General features: G+C 37.2%; 1 protein-coding gene across 1 annotated transcript in view; it reads right to left on the reverse strand.

Moving 5' to 3' along the window:
* Positions 1–240: 240 nt before the first annotated feature.
* The window catches only part of gga1 (golgi-associated, gamma adaptin ear containing, ARF binding protein 1), a 30,444-nt gene continuing 11,663 nt past the window's right edge, over positions 241–19,021 (reverse strand). The window contains exons 9-17 of the mRNA XM_026213959.1: positions 18,147–18,228; positions 12,833–12,943; positions 12,525–12,662; positions 5,758–5,828; positions 5,109–5,290; positions 4,641–4,858; positions 2,360–2,529; positions 2,173–2,283; positions 241–1,564 (exon numbers count right to left, since the gene is read on the reverse strand). Of these exons, the coding sequence (XP_026069744.1) occupies positions 1,454–1,564; positions 2,173–2,283; positions 2,360–2,529; positions 4,641–4,858; positions 5,109–5,290; positions 5,758–5,828; positions 12,525–12,662; positions 12,833–12,943; positions 18,147–18,228 (1,194 nt within the window). The 3' untranslated portion in view covers positions 241–1,453. The remainder of the gene's footprint in view (positions 1,565–2,172; positions 2,284–2,359; positions 2,530–4,640; positions 4,859–5,108; positions 5,291–5,757; positions 5,829–12,524; positions 12,663–12,832; positions 12,944–18,146; positions 18,229–19,021) is intronic.

Here is a 19,021-nt window from a genome sequence, read left to right on the forward strand (position 1 = left end):
CTGTCATTGATGCTTGATTATTACCTCATTACCTCCAAAAAACAAAGACATAAATCCAAATGATAAAACTCAGGTGGGGCTACAGGAGGGCAAGATCATGCTGGATCCAAGGTCTGTTTGGATCGCTTCCACCAACTCCTCAGCCTGTGCTAAGTCTGCAACCACTCGTGGCACTGCAGTTCCCTTCTCCACCAGCCTATCATTGGGGTTCATTGGTCCTCATTCAAAAAAATTTAACAATTTTAAACCCCAGAGAAAAAGAATAACTTTATTTCCCTTAAATACATATTTGCACTACATTCACTTCTCCGTATGTTTACTCTCTGTATTAGTTTTTGGCAAATGTACATAATAGCAATACCGTTATTATTTACACTTCAACAGGTTGGACTGACAGGTTGATGATCTGGTATGGAACAGACTTCATCACAGACTTTTAATTGTAAGGAGTGACACACACTAGAATTGTTTCATTTGGGAACACAGTGATTTCAATTCCTGTATACAGAGAATTCCTATGCAGCAGCATCCTGATTGCACCGAAATATAACCAAAGTACAGTTATTTTAATGACGTTTTCATCTTGAGTACACAATTCTTCAATGATATCATATGGGAATGATCAGGGTTGAAAGTATTCATTAAACTACTGCATTGAGAGATCCCAAATTAGACGTGGAACCATCAGGGATTCACAAAGACAAAAGACAATCTCAACCAAAAAAGGGGCAAACATTTCTGTTACACTGCCAATTAAAAACAAGCATCAACAAAATGTTTATATTCACATTAGCATGAAAAAAAAAATTCTGATTAGGCACATACGGTAAATATAAACGACATCAGCATGAAGTTCAAGAGCAGTACAGTGCACACGGGGCTATTTTAGGGCAATCATAAATTAAGATGAAAAGAATTACAATGAAGGATGAGGGTCTATGTAATTTGTAATATATAGAGCATTATTTCTTGCAAAGAAATAGATTTTTTTAGTTGCCATTAAAAAACATGCAGCCTGACAATACAATCAAACGCACACACAAAAAACAACAAAGATGATGTGTGCAAGTGAACAAAACCTAGTAATCAACACCATGAAAATGAAACCGTTAGCACAGAATATTAACCTGCTCTATGCCATTAGAGCTGACTGAGGCTCCAGTATCTTAATTCCCACATGGAAAAATGTCATAAATGACCACAAAAATCTTAACTTTCAAACATTTAAAGCTTCATACAAAAAGGGCCTGACATACCAGAAAACAAAAAGCTGAAAAAAGTAACAGCAGGAATTAAGAATAAAATGAGTTAATTTAAAGGCCTTCTCCTAGCATTCATTCAGACTAAGGAGTGGACAGAAGGATGTGGAACAAAGGTAAAGTCATTGACATAGTCTGGATATGAACAGCCATAAGGAAGCAGAGGGGCTACTAGCAAGAAATCAGTGTTTTTTTTAAAGGTTTCCCCAGGACTCTGGTGGAGGGAACTGCTCCACATCTCCACTCTCATCGTGTGATTCTTGTCCTAAATCAAATGTCAGTTTGTATCTCAACCGCACCTTCTCCTTCAAAAAGAAAGAAAACTTGCATGAATTTTGAACTTGAAGAAATGCAATGTAATCAGATATTTGCAAATCAGCAACACAGACAGCCACACGTGTATGACAGAAGCCACAAACCATAACCATCACAGTTAATAAGCTTTAACAAATTATATCAAACTTTTTTTTTTGCAAAGGGCTGCAACAGTACACAAAATACAATTTTCCGTACATACCTCAATATTGGAGTCACAGTTTGGTAAATAGAGAGAAAAATAATCTGTCTTGAAATTATTAATCATGTAAAAACAACGGCACAGTTAAAATCTTCCTCTTGCTGCCAAATTTTTCAATTTACATAGAAACTGAATTAATTTGATACCATTAAATTACGTCAGCTGTGATTTTTCATACAGTAAATTAAAAATAAGCCAGTTGTAGGGAGGAGGATCTCATTTCTAGTATATTTGGTCTAGTTAGTTCTTGCTCCAAAAAAAAAAAAATTATCCTCCATTTGGTGCACTCTGTCATTTTTAGTATCGTACTGAAAGCCCTATATCTGCATCCAAAAAATATGTACCACTGCAGCCCAACTACTAAATGATATTCTCCAAATACATCAGTTTATTTACCTTGTGAGGGTTGGCTAAAAGCAGGACCTGTGTAATGGCGGCAGGAGGCAATAAAGGATTGAAGGCAGGTAAATCTGTTCCCAATGGTGGCTGCAGCTTTACTCTCATAGTCTGCACATACATACAATGCAGCTTCAATACAGAAATCTATAGAGATTTACTAAAGATGGATGATTAATAGAGTTACCTTAGGAACAGCCGCCTGGAATCGAACATTTGTGATGGGCACAGGGGCAGATGACAACATGGAGATTATCACCACTAAAACATCTGGCCGTGCTGGTGGGGAGTCTCTTGCAAAATGGAACAGAACTCGAAGGCTGTGTTTATCAAAGATTGTCACAGGTAACAGGCTACCTGTTACAGATAGGAAAAAACAACTGGGTCAACACGTCCTTACATTAAAAGAAACAACAAAAACCGCATCCACAACGAGTAATCCAAACCATTTAATTTTCTTTTTTCCATGGAACACATCTTTAAAAACCATACTAGTCACACTTTTTTTATGCAATTAGTCCCCATGCAGACTGAGGCCTTCAGACGTCAAAAAGAGCACAAAGGCACCATAAAAGAGGTCCATACCATTGTTTGCCATCTTTCAAATCTTCAAAAGTAATATGATAGCTTTCTGAGTAACAGACTTAAATTTTAACGTTGTTGATAATATTACTCTATTTTAAACTGATAACTGCTGCAACCAGATTGATTGAACAACGCGATGATTCAGCATTACTCGTCTAATGAACAGATCATAAAAAGCTAGAATAGACACATTTTAGGTAAAAATGATCAATGTGGTTCAGACAGTTGTTTTACAAAGCTGATTTGGAAAATGTGTTTATGTGTAATTTTAAGCTTAAAACTTAAAAGCAGGCTTTACCTAGAGAAAAACATTAAAATAAATGACATTACACTTCAATAAGTAGCTGTCGCTACACTACAGTCATGGCCAAAAGTTTTGTAAGCATATACATTTTAAAGGCTTTTATTGCAAAAAATTATTAGTCAATATTTACAGTGCTGACCCTTGTTCTTGATAATAACCTCTGCAATTCACTCTGGCATGCTGGATATTAGCTTCTGGACCAATTCCTGACTGATGGCAATCCATTCTTGCCTTATTAGTTCTAGGAGTTTATCACAATTTGTGGGCTTCAGCTTGTCCACTCGCCTCTTGAGGAATGGCCACAGGTTCTCTGAGATTGAGATCTGGGTAGTTGATTGGCAACAGATCCAAAACTTCAATGTAATGCTCTTTGAGCCACTTCTTTATAACTAGTTTTGCGACTTGGTGCTCCATCATGCTGGAAAATGCATGGATCATCACCAGATTGCTCATGGATCGTTATAAGAAGTCACAATTGCAGGATGTTTTGATACCCTTCTTTATTCATAGCAGTGTTTTTGGGGAGAATTATGAGAGAGCCCGCTCCCTTTGTTGAAAAGCAACCCCACACATGGATGGTCTCAGGATGCTTCACTGTTGGCAAAACACAGGACTCATGGTAGCATTCAGCTTTTCTTCTCCGAACAATCGATTTTCCAGATGTCACAAACAGTTGGAAGGGAGCTTCCTCAGAGAAAATAACTTTGCACCAGTCTTCTGCTGTCCAATCCTTGTCTTTCCTTGATGTTTTTTTGGAGAGAAGTGACTTCTTTGCTATCCTTCTTGACACCAGGCCGTTGTCCAAAAGTCTTGGTCTCACTGTGAATGCAGATGGTCTCATACCAACCTGCTGCCATTGCTGCGCAAGCTCTGCATTGAAGGTGACACGATTCCGTAGCCAACTCCTCAGGAGACGGTCCTGGTGCTTGCTGGACACTCTAGGACGTCCTGAAGAAGTTCTTGATGACCGATAAATGTTTTTTCGGGTGCAATATAATCTTTGTTGAGGCCATTTTGATGCAAAGCGAAGATGGCTGCACATACTTCTATGGAGGCAACCATTGTTAACAAGAACACAACTATTTAAAGTGTTTCTTGCCTCCTTTTATAGCAATCAGTCTGCTCTTTCAATTGATTTAGTATGATAATGATTTTACCTGACTAGTACTCATTTTCACTTTCACATGTGCTGCTGATAAGATTAGTCAATTAATGTTAGCTGGTCATTCTGTGTCAGGATTTTATTTTATTTTATTTTTTTGTGAAAAGTTAATTTTTTAGCCAATGAAGCTTTTAGCAATTATTTAAAATGCATCTGATCACTCTACACAATATATAAACAATGTGAATTAACGCCACAACAGCTTAAGCAGCAAACTTTGCAAAACACAAAATTTATTTGACTTGAACTGTGTCCGATCTGTCGGTTCCTAAATTTGATATTTGCAAACTATGTATTTTTAAAAAATTAAATCTAACATTTTCTACAGTGTTATATTCAGAGGAAATTTTAAAAACCTTTTGTAATTGCATGTAAAAAGAGCGACCAGACCAATTTACAATTTGCTCAAAGACTTACTAGGTTTGATAGACTCCAGTGGCACGGTCACATTCACCAATGAAATGTCATCTTGAGGGGCAGAAGCTGGATTGATGCCTGCTGGGAGCTGTGAATTCAGGAGAGTGCCTGCCTCAGAGGAAAAGGACAACACAGGGCTGGGGGTTGTAGCAGTGTTGGTTCCAGACTTGATCTGAAGGTCTCGTAGTGTGGGCTTGGATTGAGACTGAATTTTGTCCCTGTTGAAGAAGTTTAAATGTATATCTGTTGCACCATATATATTTTTAAAGCATAAATATTAAATCACACTTTTCTATAATTTTGCATTTATTTTGCGTGTATTTTCACAATAAACGCTTGCATGCAAACATTAACAAGCAACCATTTTCCAATGATACATTCCAAAGGCCTTTAGAAAAAGTATGTTTTATATGCCTCGCTAAATTATTGAAAAAAAGAAAAGAAAAATGGATATAAGTACACATTTACCACTTGACTTGAAGACTTTCTGGGGGTAGAGACTGCTGCAGCAGTGTCTTACCCAACAGGTCTAACTCATCTAGGGAATTAGTGGAAGTCACAGGCACAGTAACAAGTGTCTTGGTAGCACTCGCCACTGGCAACAGCACTGCAGGGGTCGGCATAACAGCTTCATCCACAGACTCTGATGACTAACAAAATCCGTAATGTGTTATGGTAAACAGGGATCCATATGACATTTATGCAAGCCATCAACAGACTAGGGAAGTAAAAATATACACATTTTCATAGTAGTTGGTGGGTTATCAACCAGTCAGTCTTAAAGATGTATCTGACGTCATTTTCACCACACTTTTTTCTAGCAACCCTCTAAAACGCGAGTAAATCACTTACATATGCAACTAAATCTTCACTCTGTGCGACCAAATGATATGACTGGGGGTTTGGATGAGTAGTTGAATGTTTGATCTGCAATTATTACTTGAACAGCAAAAATACTACTAGAATTCTACTTTCTTTTTGTCTTTTTTCTGCAGCTGCCCTAATAGTTAACAGCAATGGTGACAAAATCTTAATTATAAAAAAAAAAAAAAACTAGTCAACCATCTTGTCACATCCCTAAAACGTGATTACAACACAAATAGATGTAACTGCTCACCTGAAAAGTATTCCATGTCATGTCATCTCCAGGCTGAGAAGTTGGCAGATTAGAATTGACTTCAGTCAAGCCTTAAACAGTTACAAACAAACATGTTAATGTTAAGTCTCACATTTATGCAGTCAAAACACTTAAAGAGTCTGAAACGTTTCTGCTGAGTTAGCTTTCTCCTGAAACAAAGTTCACCAAACCACTCATTTTGAAATAATAAATGGTCAGTGGCCTAAGACAGTCTTCCTCAGCCAGCACCATCCAGACAACAGACAAATGCCGGGATGCATTTGTTGATCATTACATGCTACACAAAAAATACATTTAATTGTTTGAATTGGAACATTACACAGAGATGGTCCCTATAAAATATTTTTAACACAAATTCCATTAATAATCACAATTACAATATCAAAGGAAATTATGATTTTTGTCCTTAGGAGCCAGCTCACACAGGATGCATACCTGCATTAAAACATGTCTTAATACCTCTATGTTGCTTAGTTTCACTGATTTAGTTCTAGCTGAATTTATCTTTTTTTATTTTTTTGTAATTCAACTTTTTATTGTTTTTGTCCGGTACATGACAATATCATAAAAAACGCGGATTACAGATTTGTCTAGCTGAATTTAATTGTATTTATTTTGTGAATAGATATACAAAAAGCAAGTAAAAATGTCAGCACAAAACTATTGCTATTATAATCAATGAAGTTGACGTAGGAATTTCAGAGGCGAATACCAGGAAACTCCAGGTGTATATATAGCAGGAATGTGCTGTGGCAATGCAGTCAAAGTCCTATTACGGATCTGCACATTGTAGTTTTCTATACACAGGTTTCCCATTCTTTCATGAACGCTAAATTCAAGGTCTTTTTAAAGCACCATTCATTTTATATCATGACCTATCAAATTCACACACCGGCATGTAGCTTCATAAAAGACCACTTACCACTTAACAATTAAAATTTTCAGAGTAATAAATAATGTTTTGAATGTTTAAGTTTCAGAAATGTAGACCATTCTGAGCAGCAGTTTTCAAAGGAATTTAATGAAATCCATTGAAGTCAATATTGGTAATTAGGGATGCCGATACCAATACAGGTATCGGGCCCGATACTCCTACTTGTTAAAATGCCCCGATACCAAGCGCTGATACCACACAGCATGTGATAAGTGCCATATTCACACAAAAAAACACAGACACCAGAACAACAGAATGGAGTTATTAGAGATTAAGGATGTCTACTAAGTATATGTATGTAATGAATATTATGTTAAACATTCAGTATTAATGCCTGTATAGCTGATGTGCACAGATAAGCAAAGCACACTGGATTGAGCGCGGCGGCAGAGCAGATACTCAAGCTTGTTGAGTGAATTTACCTTTCTCACAGACATCACTGAAAAGTTTGTAGTTCGGTCGCAGGTCGATTGCTATAGGCGAACTAGGCGGTTGCTTAGGGCGACAAATATGTTGGGGGCGCGGGTGCCCTCTTGGGTCGCCGTTACATTACGTTAGGCAAGTGCACAGTTGATGAAGAAAATGAAGTGATCTAATAAACCCTCCGGTGCACAGGGATGAAAACGGAGAAAGGAAGAAGATAAAAGGAAAACCCAGTATAGAGGTAAATCTTCTCATCTCAGCCATTAAGGTGTTAAATTAAATAAATTAGCTTAGTATTGTGCATTATCACCTTGAACGTTCATTGCGGTCACTAAGCTATCACTAGCTAGCTAGTTACTTTGCTAGTTTGCTACGTATTATTAGCAAACGTAACTTCACTGATAACCTACATGGATGTAAATGTCTAAAGACCAGTATTTCAGATAACGTGTGCATGCTAGTTATGAAAAGTACAGTTGCTCTCTACTCTACATTTATTATAACTAGCAGGCTCACACACACACAGTAACCATTATGCTGATAGTGGTGTTGACGTGGTGTTCACCCTTCTGTATATACTAAATATACTAAAATGTTTTTTTTTTTTTTTTTTTTTTATTGGCCATGGCCAGATCAGATGCACTCAGGCAATATTTGCAGAGGCTGGCACCTGATCCTGGGATGATAGAAATGACCAAATGCAATTGTGTAACGAACAGCATGGATGAACTCGGTGTTTAAATACATACAGCTGCAGGAGTAGGAACATCCAGTAGTGGTACTCCAGGAACCAGTGACACACAGGCCAGGAACACACAGCCTGCATCCAGTGATTCTATTTAATAGTATTTATTCAAGCCACATCCATTCTTTAAGAGAAAACCTTTTTTCAGAAAAAGGTTAGCATGTATTAAAATACAATAGCTTGTTTTCTTAAAGAAGTTCAACCACATTCATCATTTCACTCACTGCTTGTCTGGCTATACAATATGCTTGTATACAGGTGAAGGTGAAGGGACACCCAGGACCAAATCAAGCACTCAGAGCAACAGTGAAAGACAGACGACTGAGACCAGGGACATGCAGCCTGAAGGATGTTAGTCCTTTGAATAACTAATTCAAGCTTACAATCATCTGACAATATGTACTAGAAGATAATGAAAACACATGGAAATCACAATAACATCCCATCCCTATGAATCTAATTTCAACCACAGTTTTAGTAATTTTCACTAATTTAATTTAACCACCACTGATCTGGCTGTCACAGGTGAAGGGGCCACATATACTATTCCAGGCCCCAGTGAAACACAGACCACTGAGACCAGGGATACTCAGCCTGAAGCAAGTAAGACCCTTGATTACCGTTTATTCAACCACAATTTAAAACTTCACTGACTTGTTTCCAAGTTAACATTGACATGCTTCAATTAATCTCAAACACTACTGGTCTATTATACTCTATACGCTATAAAGCATTAACATAAATTTTGCATATATGCATTTGCCTTTAGGTGAAGGAACAACAAACACAACATGCTCTGCTACTACACTGCCGCCTGCAGACACCTCACCCTCTGCAATTCCTGATATCCAGGGAGCACCTATAGATCCTGCTGACTGGCCAGCCCTCTGTGATGCAGTAAAGACAGAGTTAGTTAGCAGAGGACCGTACCAGACCAGTCCAGACTTTACATTTCCAAAAAGAGATGATGGGAGAAGCTGCCACTACAACCACTTCTATAGGAAATTAGTAAATGGGGAGAAAATCAAGAGAAGCTGGCTTGTATATTCAAGGGAAAAAAATACTCTATTGCTTTTGCTGCAAGCTCTTTTCACAGAAAAATTATAACCTCATTAGTAGTGGTTTAAATGACTAGAAGAATTGTAGTGAGATCCTGAAAAGCCACAAGCACAGTCCAAAGCATTCGGGGCACATGACCAGATGGAAGGAATAGGAGACACGACTTGAAAGGGGCCAGACATTCATTGATCAAATGGAAATGGCACCCCTTCAAGCTGAAAGGAGGAGGTGGCGTGAAGTCCTGACCAGGTTGGTGGCCATATTACAGCCTTTGGCCAAGCAAAATATTCCTCTACGGGGGAAATCAGACAGGCTATACCAGCCAAACAATGGAAACTTCCTAAAGGAAGTTGAGCTCATGGCCAATTTGACCCTGTCCTCAAACAGCATGTTACTCATGTGGAGAGAGGAGCCAGCCATACAACATACTTAGCAAAGGATACTCAAAATTAACTAATTGATTGCACTGGAGAAAAATTGTACACTATATGTTAAAGGAGATAAAGCAAGCCAAATACCTTCTTGAGGTCAGGGAGAAAGCCACTGATTAGATTAAAGACCCATCTCTTTAACCTGGCTTACACATAACAAACCAGAACCGGGAACACATAACACACAATGTACTTGCTACATCATTCGAAGAATGGCATCTACGCTAATATTAGTCTGTTTCTCTCTTATTCCAAGGTAACCTTAGCCACCAGATCCAGTCTGTATCCAGATCAGGGGGTCACTGCAGTCACCCGGATCCAGTACGTATCCAGACCAGATGGTGGCTCGGCACTTAGAAAGGACCTCTACAGGCCTGAAAGACAGCGGAGACCAGGACAACTAGAACCCCAGATACAGATCCCCTGTAAAGACCTCGTCTCAGACGACTACCGGGACAAAACCACAGGAAACAGATGATTCTTCTGCACAATCTGACTGCAGCCTGGAATTGAACTGCTGTTTTTTTTCTGGTCAGAGGAGAACTGGCCCCCCAACTGAGCTTGGTTTCTCCCAAGGTTTGCAATAAAGACAGCTGTTTCTGTATCTTCTCAGTGATCTACGGCTCTGTATGGTAAATGTTGCTCCATCTGAGAGCACATGAAAATACCACATTTAATAACATGTTTTTACTCCAAACTTACTTCATAACTTCAGTCAAGTGTTTGAAATAAATCCTTCTGTGAGATGATGTGGCTTCTTGAACAATTAAGGCACAGAATATTCAATTGTTTTCTAAGTACTGATAATGGCTATGTCAATTAGCATTTCATTATAGATATATTTTATTATGATGAAAATTATAATAAGAAGAACTCCTATAAACCATATATTGCCGTAGTTGTGCATTTATTAGTCACGTTGAATCAATGAAAGCAGTTAAATCTTCTGACTATTCAGCTGCAGCGATATTCTGGATTTCTTCTTCGGGTCATATTTGGATTTTCAGCGCGAGAGTGCCATCTGGCCTTTGGATGGAGATTTACTGCTGATCATAGAACTGTGATTCACCGAAAGATATGCATGACAAAAGCCGCGTTTCCACTGTCGAGCTTAAAAAGGACATGCTAGTGCGTGCCAGGGCCAGTCACGTTTCCACTGTCAATTCTGGGGGTTGATCGTGCTTCGTCGGGGCTTCCTTGGGACCAACGGCCAGGGTTTTTCAGCCCGAATGCAGGCCAGCTGGGGCTATAGGAGTGATTATGAACAAAGGCGGAGTTTCTACTCGTCTGGAGATTTCAGCGCTGCAGATCATTTCAGAAAGATAACAGCTATAACACCAGTATTTTAAAATAAGTTGAGCTCAGAACTCACTTTCAGTCATCAGCGAATGTTTGAAATAACTTGATCCGATGTGGATTATTGGAGAAATCAGACGTCAGCTTCTTGTTCTCTATCACAATCGTGAATTTATTTAGTAACATTTTATCTGTTATAAGTCTCGTCTCGAGAATTTAAAATATAGAGTTATAAAAGTATAATAATGTTTTTTGCTCGGGAGCTTTTATAAAAATATAGAGCATCAGTGCTGCGGATCATTTAACAAAGCTATAACACCAACATTAAAAATTTTAATTAAAAAGCAGAAATATTTATAAACGATGCAAAAGACTTTTTACGCTAGGCATTAACACTACCATAGTAAACATGGTAAATATGACCACTTGAAGAAATCAGATGTCAGCTACTTATTCTCGATCACAATTTATTTACTAACTTGTATTATCTGTCATAAGTCTGGTCTCGAGAGTTTAGCTCCACGTAGCCTATCATAAAAATATAATAATGTTTTTTGTTTGGGAGCTTTTATATATAAATAGAAATATTATCATTCATTTTATATGTGACTTATAGGCTACAAATAAAGAGAAACAGACCCGACTAAGCAGGCTATTTTCTTAACGCTTAAGCGTTAAAAATAAGTAAATAAAATAGAAATAAATGTATTTCTGTGACTAATTTTGAGTCCTGATAAATTCATTCATTATGATAAATGTATCACCTATTCTATAGTAAAACATTGATGCTTTTGAATTAGAATATTTAACAAAGCATGCAAACAAATGGCCACTTTTATAATATTCGTTTTGTGATAGCGCTAGTTCCAGTGACTTATTTCTTAGTTTTCTGATAACTTCTCTTTGTTGATGAAATGATGGGGTTTCGTGACGTTGTTCCTGAGAGGCGTGTAAAGGGCGTGTTTTAGTGAAGTGCAGCGGTGCTTCAGGACCAACAGTTGAAACGCTGTGCTATTCGGGCCTCATTCTATTGGCCGGAGGCTATTAGCCCTGCGTAGCCCGTTTTAAGCCCTGGCTCACACTGGCCAGACAGTGGAAATACGGCTAATGGCAGCTTCTGTCTAATTGCGATTTAATTCCAATTAATTGTGCCGCCCTAAAACCTGTAAAGAACTACTGCTATATGTCTGATATTTCATGTTTGCATTATTGTGAAAGGCTGAAAGCTGCTGTTGTGTTTAAAGAACATTTATAGTTATAAAAATCTACTAGTGGTACCTTCAGTCATTTTTTTATTTGAATTACCTTGGACTTTTGAGATTTTCTAAAATAATTTTCCTCGCATTTATATATATATATATTTTTCACTTATATTTCACTTATCACATTTATTGTCCAACTTATTGTACAAATATTTCAGGTAAATTTATATTGTAGTCAGAATTATTACACTCCAATTTAATTGAGCTCTGTCTGTTTAGTGGGGCTCGTTCACTGAGGTCTGAAGTTTAGCGAAGAATCCTAAAGCAGAAGGCCCATGCACTTCTGACAGAAAAATGTAAATATACTAACATTTACAGATGGAGAATATACCTGTGAAATTTTAAACAGCTCAGACTGTGTCCTCCACTATGTTTTCAGATGCGCTCATATCAAACTACTGTATATCAATATAAATGGTATTGCCTCATATCGAATTGCTTATAAAGTAAATATCGATATACCGCTCAAACTCTATATACCGCCCAGCCCTAGATCATACAATTTATTGTTTTATACAACCCTTCATATGCCCCAATTCACAATTCTTAGAATATCAAAAGAACTACATAGCAACGCATCATCACAAATTTCTTACCCAGGGACATGAGCTCATCATCCAAAAGGCTGATTCCCAGCTCTTGTGAAAAAGGTGTCTGAGAGGGAACATCAGAGAAAGACTGAGCCAAAGGAGAGGTATCCAGTCCTGTCAGATCCAAGAGAGCAGTGCTGCGGGCTGTGAACACCAAGAGTTTCCAATCAGAATTATTGAGCACTCCATTACACAAGAATTTCCCAAGAGCTAAAAACCACAGAATAAAGTTTACAGCTTGAGTTACTTCATATTTCACTGAGGCTCAACATCTCTACACATCACTGAGCTCATGGATAGCATCAGTGTTGTACCTGGGAGTCTGGCTGTGCTGCTGGTCTCTCCATTCACCTCCTCACCTTTCACCAGCAGTCTGTACAGATTTATCACCTGTGTTAAGCTGTCATTCGCCTGTAAGATCTCAGCTGAAGACAAAAACATAAAGAAAGTGTCAGAAACGGACCAATTATTAGACCTAAATAACTTTTGACAAAGCAGCTTCAAGAGATATACAGGAAAATGGAAGAAACAATTGTGGAAACTCAACTATGTAGACAATTCAGATTCTGCTATAAAACAGCTCTAAAAGACAACAGTAGCTGTGTTTCCATCCACCTTTTTTATGTGCAATTTGGATTATTGCATTAAAAACTGCTGGATGGAAACTCTCTCTCTCTCTCTCCAAATTGCAAATAAAAAAAGGTATTAAATATATATAAAATTCTAACTGAGTAAGATAAACTTTTTATCGAATAAGAAAAAATGCGTGTAAACTATAAAGGAATCACATTTACCGAATAAATTCCATTATGCACACTGAAAAAGTCATGTGACTTTGGGCTATGAGATGGAATAACGACTAACCATTAAAACCAATCTCATTCACAGCATCTATACTTTTTCTTGTCATTCTGAAATGCATGTGGGAAGTCTGTCATCAAAGTATTTCTGTATATTTACAGTCTTGCATGACTGCGTTCCCAAACAGCAGGCATCCACCTCTAAAAACAATGACTGCATTTATTGTGTAACGTCTACTCTCTCTGAAGCGCAAATAATTACATATATGAAAATTATTATATTCAGTGGCTTTTCCTAGTTTTCTTAGAAATATTTAGTGCCAGTTAATAATGAAGTAATATTTTTGTTCTCTTCGACTCGTTGGATGGAAACGTTGCTTTATTCGCAAATGTTTTATGCGATATTCCAGTTTTGCACATAAGCTAAATTCGCATCTTTGGATGGAAACATAGCTAGTGGCATTATCTAGCTCAAGTCAGTTTAGTTTTAGTTCAGTTCATATAAATGACAGTGTGAAGTCAATTTGAAAATGAGTTCAACTCAACTATAACCAGTTCTACAAAAGGCAACAATGTCACTTTTTAGTTTGAGTCAATTCAATGTTGATTCAATTCAGGTTAATACCAGTGTCAAGTTGTAAGATGTGATTGAACTATAAAGCAGCTCTACAGATGAGAGCGCAATCATCCAGCTAAATTCAGTTTTAGTTTTGTTCTCCACCGATGGTGTCATTCCTTGCAGTTGTATGGACCAATTACTGAAAGTTAAAAGAGCGGGTCATATGGTATTTGAAAGTGTCCAAATATTGTGTTGGAGGTCCCTACAACAGGTTTAAATGTTCTCAGAATATAAATCTAAAATTAGAGTCATTCCCTTCCATAAATCTACTCTGTTCTGATTGGTCAGCTGGCCAAGCCTGTTGTGAATGAATAACATTTATGCAAGCAAATCATACCCACAGCTTAAGCTGCTAAACTGTGAACACTTAAAACAATAATGGTGGATATGTTAGCCAAGTGGTAACATGACTGATGAAACAATACAGTTTGTAAACCAAAATATGTCTACTGTAATGTTTGAAGAACAATAGACAAAAGACGTTCTTTGTCTTAACTATTAATCAGAATGCAGAACGGTATCACAGGAGCACCAGCTGTGGTCTGTGGTATCCTTGAACAAAGTGTCTTCTCAACATGATGTAAACACACTAACTAGCAGAAGTGTTTCCAGGCAGGTGGGGATTATGCAAATATATTACCCAGTGACATATACCGGTAACAGGCAAAAGATTAGAAAATATGATGACTCGAATGGCGAATCAGAATCAACTCTCTCTTTTGAGAGACAACATCTTTATCATGCACTTTTTTCGATTAACAACTTTGCAGATTGTTTTCATTTAAGGATAACTACGTTATAAACTGCAAAAGATGTATTTTTCATAAACCCATATGACCTGCTCTTTAAGTGTCTTTCATACTCCATCCGTTCATATCAGTAACAGTGTGAAGTTCATCAGTTTGAAATGAGTCGGTTATAAGCAGAGTCGGCACCACAGGGGGGTCTGAGGGGGCCCAGCTTTGTGCCTAATGAGAGAGGTAAGCCCAACTTTACCCTTGGTTTCATTTTAAATTAATTTGTTTTGGTTTGTTTTTGCCTAAGCTCATATTATTATTGCAATTACTGCAATTATATTTATCCATTAGAATTATATATTTTTAATTATTGTTCTGTTCTGATACAGTTAAATTGAAAGGATTTGTTGTAAAGTGAGGGGAACTGAAATATCATATAGTGTTCATAATGTTGTTAAAAAGAAAAAGAAAAAAAGTGATGTGACATTCAGCCAAGTATGGTGACCCATACTCAGAATTCGTGCTCTGCATTTAACCCATCCAAAGTGCACACACACAGCAGTGAACACACATGCACTGTGAACACACACCCGGAGCAGTGGGCAGTCATTTATGGTGCTCACCCGGGGAGCAGTTTGGGGTTTGGTGCCTTGCTCAAGGGCACCCAAGTCATGGTATTGCCAGCCTGAGACTCAAACCCACAACCCTAGGGTTAGGAGTCAAACTCTCCAACCACTAGGCCATGACTTCCCCCCAACATTATAACATTAGACTTGCCGTTATTATTTCTGAAAATGCGACTTATATGCCACTAAATGGTTTAGTTCCTGCGTACCTAACTAGCCTTCTTACCACGTTACAATCCATCATGTCCCTAAGGTCACAAAACGCTGGACTTTTGGTAGTTCCTAAGATAGTGTCCGAAGTCCACTAAAGGAGGTAGAGCTTTTTCACATTTGGCTCCCAAACTCTGGAGTAGCCTTCCTGATAATGTTTGGGGTTCAGACACACTCTCTCTGTTTAAATTAAAAACGCATCTCTTTCGCCAAGCATTCGAATAATGTATCTCTTAAATGTATCTCTTAAATTGTGAGTGTAGTTGCATCTGATAATGCGCATTCTTATTCTTTAGCTTGGTTTAAATGATGGATAATTAAAACAAAAATCAGGCTTGTGCACATGACTTCAACTATTAGGCCTACATTCTCTCTTTTTTTCAGAAATGGAAGTCATTTAAAACTTGTGTGTTTGTAATTTTAAGTTTATTAGCTATAGGCCTATACAGAACCCAACAGAGCGTCCAGTAATTTATTTTAACGGGGCTGTAAACGCTGGAATCTCTGACTGCATGCAATCTTTGATGAACAACCAGTAGTTTTTTGGATATTAAGGTTTTTTAAATAATTTTATCCTTTCAATAGCCTATGAAAGCAATCCCAGTTCACTCAAAAACGTAGCACAATATATAATAAAAATTGGTCATAAAACCTGCAGAATACATTTAATGGAAATGTTTCTCTATTGTCGTGCGTCCTGCTCCTCACAGAACAGATTCCTAAAGCAGAATGCATTTTTTATTCAGTGTTATTAAAGCTCAGATCCTCTCAAACTAAGTGTACACATATATAATAGATTCAGTGATCAATGTAGTGAGCTTCATTAATTATAACAAAAGTTATTGATTATAAAAGGCATTTGCAAATGTTATATTTAATTTATACGTTTTATACATTTATTATCTTATACAAAAGTTAATATAAGTGAATAACAGGTGCATCTCAATAAATTAGAATGTCATTAGAAGTTCATTTATTTCTGTAATTCAACTCAAATTGTGAAACTTGTATATTAAATTCAATTCACACAGACTGAAGTAGTTTAAGTCATTGGTTCTTTTAATTGTGATCATTTTGGCTCACATTTAACAAAAACCCAACAATTCACTATCTCAACAAATAAGAATACTTCATAAGACCAATAAAATAAAATAAAAACATTTTTAGTGAATTGCTGGCCTTCTGCAAAGTATGTTCATTTACTGTACATGTACTCAATACTTGGTAGGGGCTCCTTTTGCTTTAATTACTGCCTCAATTCAACGTGGCATGGAGATGATCAGTTTGTGGCACTTCTGAGGTGGTATGGAAGCCCAGGTTTCTTTAACAATGGCCTTCAGCTCATCTGCATTTCTTGGTCTCTTGTTTCTCATTTTCCTCTTGACAAGGTCTGGTGAGTTTGCTGGCCAGTCAAGCACACCATCACCATGGTCATTTAACCAACTTTTGGTGCATTTAGCAGTATGGTTAGGTGCCGAATCTTGCTGGAAAATCAAATCAGCATCTTCAAAAAGCTGGTCAGCAGAAGGAAGCATGAAGTGCTCCAAAATTTCTTGGTGAACGAGTGCAGTGACTTTCAAAAAACACAATCGACCAACACCACTCTGACGTTGTCTGTGGTTCAGGAGTGGCTTACAAGAGGAATATGACAACTGTAGCCAAATTCCTTGACATGCCATGATCCCAGTTTCAGTCCATTCCTTGTGAAGTTCACTCAAATTCTTGAATCGATTTTGCTTGACAATCCTAATAAGGCTGCGGTTCTCCTTCCAATCAACTTTCTGTTAATATGCTTGAATTCAGCACTCTGCAAACAGCCAGCTTCTTTGGCAATGAATGTTTGTGGCTTACCCTTTCTTGTGAAGGATGTCAGTAATCGTCTTCTGGAAAAATGTCAGATCAGCAGTCTTCCCCATGATTGTGTGGCCTAGTGAACCAAACTGAGAGACCATTTTGAAGGCTCAGGAAACCTATGCAGGTGTTTTGATTAGCTGATTGGCATATCACCATATTCTTATTTGTTGAGATAGTGAATTGGTGGGTTTTTGTTAAATGTGAGTCAAAATCAACGCAATTAAAAGAATGAAAGACTTAAAACTACTTCAGTCTGTGTGCATTGAATTTAATACATGAGTTTCACAATTTGAGTTGAATTACCGAAATGAACTTTTCCACTACATTCTAATTTACTGAGATGCACCTGTACATCCTAGCAACACTGTTGTCTGATTTTGACAAAAAAATTAAAAACAAAAAAATTAAAAAGCCCCTGCGAGTAACTATAAAGAGTCAAATATTGCCTCATAATGGTAAAGTTAATTTCTGTCATTGATCAGAATGTGCTCCTAAATTTTTGACCCTTTGAGAAGCAGCAAAAAGAAATGTAACTAGATTCCTGAAGAATATGATGTTGCCATTTACAAAATAACCGCAAATGTATATGTAAAGTGTAAAATATTAAATACAATCTACACATTATGCAATACTGTACCACTAAATAAGAAGTGTTTTTATGGAGGGCTTGGCTAATTAGGCCAATTAGAGACAATTACTAATCATTCAATTTTTTTTGAACATTTCACTAATATATATATTTTTAATTAAATACAAGGCGTCAGGTTTTTCCTTTGCCTTACCAAGAGCTTCATCGTTGTCCTCAGTATCACTGGCCAGTCTGAACAGAGTAGGTCTCATTTTCTCACAGCGCTGGTACAGATCCTACAATAACACAACAAAAACCATACAGAATTAAAACAAAAAATTAAAAACAAATATATATACTCCACTTACATTATGTAAAAATTGTTTTTCCTGCTCTGATTGTGGTTGCAACTCAATCAGCTCCCTACCTCCCAAGCTCGTAAATCAGTTTATCGTGTACACTAATTTGGTCACTGGTAAGTTCGCTGGCTCACTGCACACTGGAACAGTGATTATTCAATTTCCGGTGACATGACAATGTACAACATTATAGAACATCACCGCTGTAATTAATCAACTACAGACAAGAACACTCTATTTGATTACATTTTTGATTCTCTTTAAACACGTTGTTCTTTTACATGTTCTTCCAACATTTCAGCCAAAAATTAATTATAAACGTTAACAAGATGGGATCAGTACCAATCTAGCAATGTGTTTTTATGTTGGGAAAAAAAACAATTGTTTAAAATTTGGTTAGGGCAGTACGTCATATTTCAAGGCCTTAGGTCTGCCGAAACCAAAACACTTATAACCTGCATTCCACATAATGAAAAACTTGAATTCTTTCAGTCATGTTACACAATCACTAGACAATCACTAAACAGCTGCCATGAAAACACACTTCTTGTATGATAAATTCATTTTCATTAAATTCTTCATAAAAAACTAAACTGCAAAGTATGGAAATACAAAAAAAATTCCATACACTGCTTTCTTTTTTCCATACTTTTCCAGACCTGGAAATTACTTGAATTAAATTCCATACTTTTACAAACCACAAAGGAACCCTCAGTCCACTACAGTAGTG

This window comes from Carassius auratus, chromosome 31 (assembly GCF_003368295.1).
Source record: "Carassius auratus strain Wakin chromosome 31, ASM336829v1, whole genome shotgun sequence".
NCBI classification, from domain to species: Eukaryota; Metazoa; Chordata; class Actinopteri; order Cypriniformes; family Cyprinidae; genus Carassius; species Carassius auratus.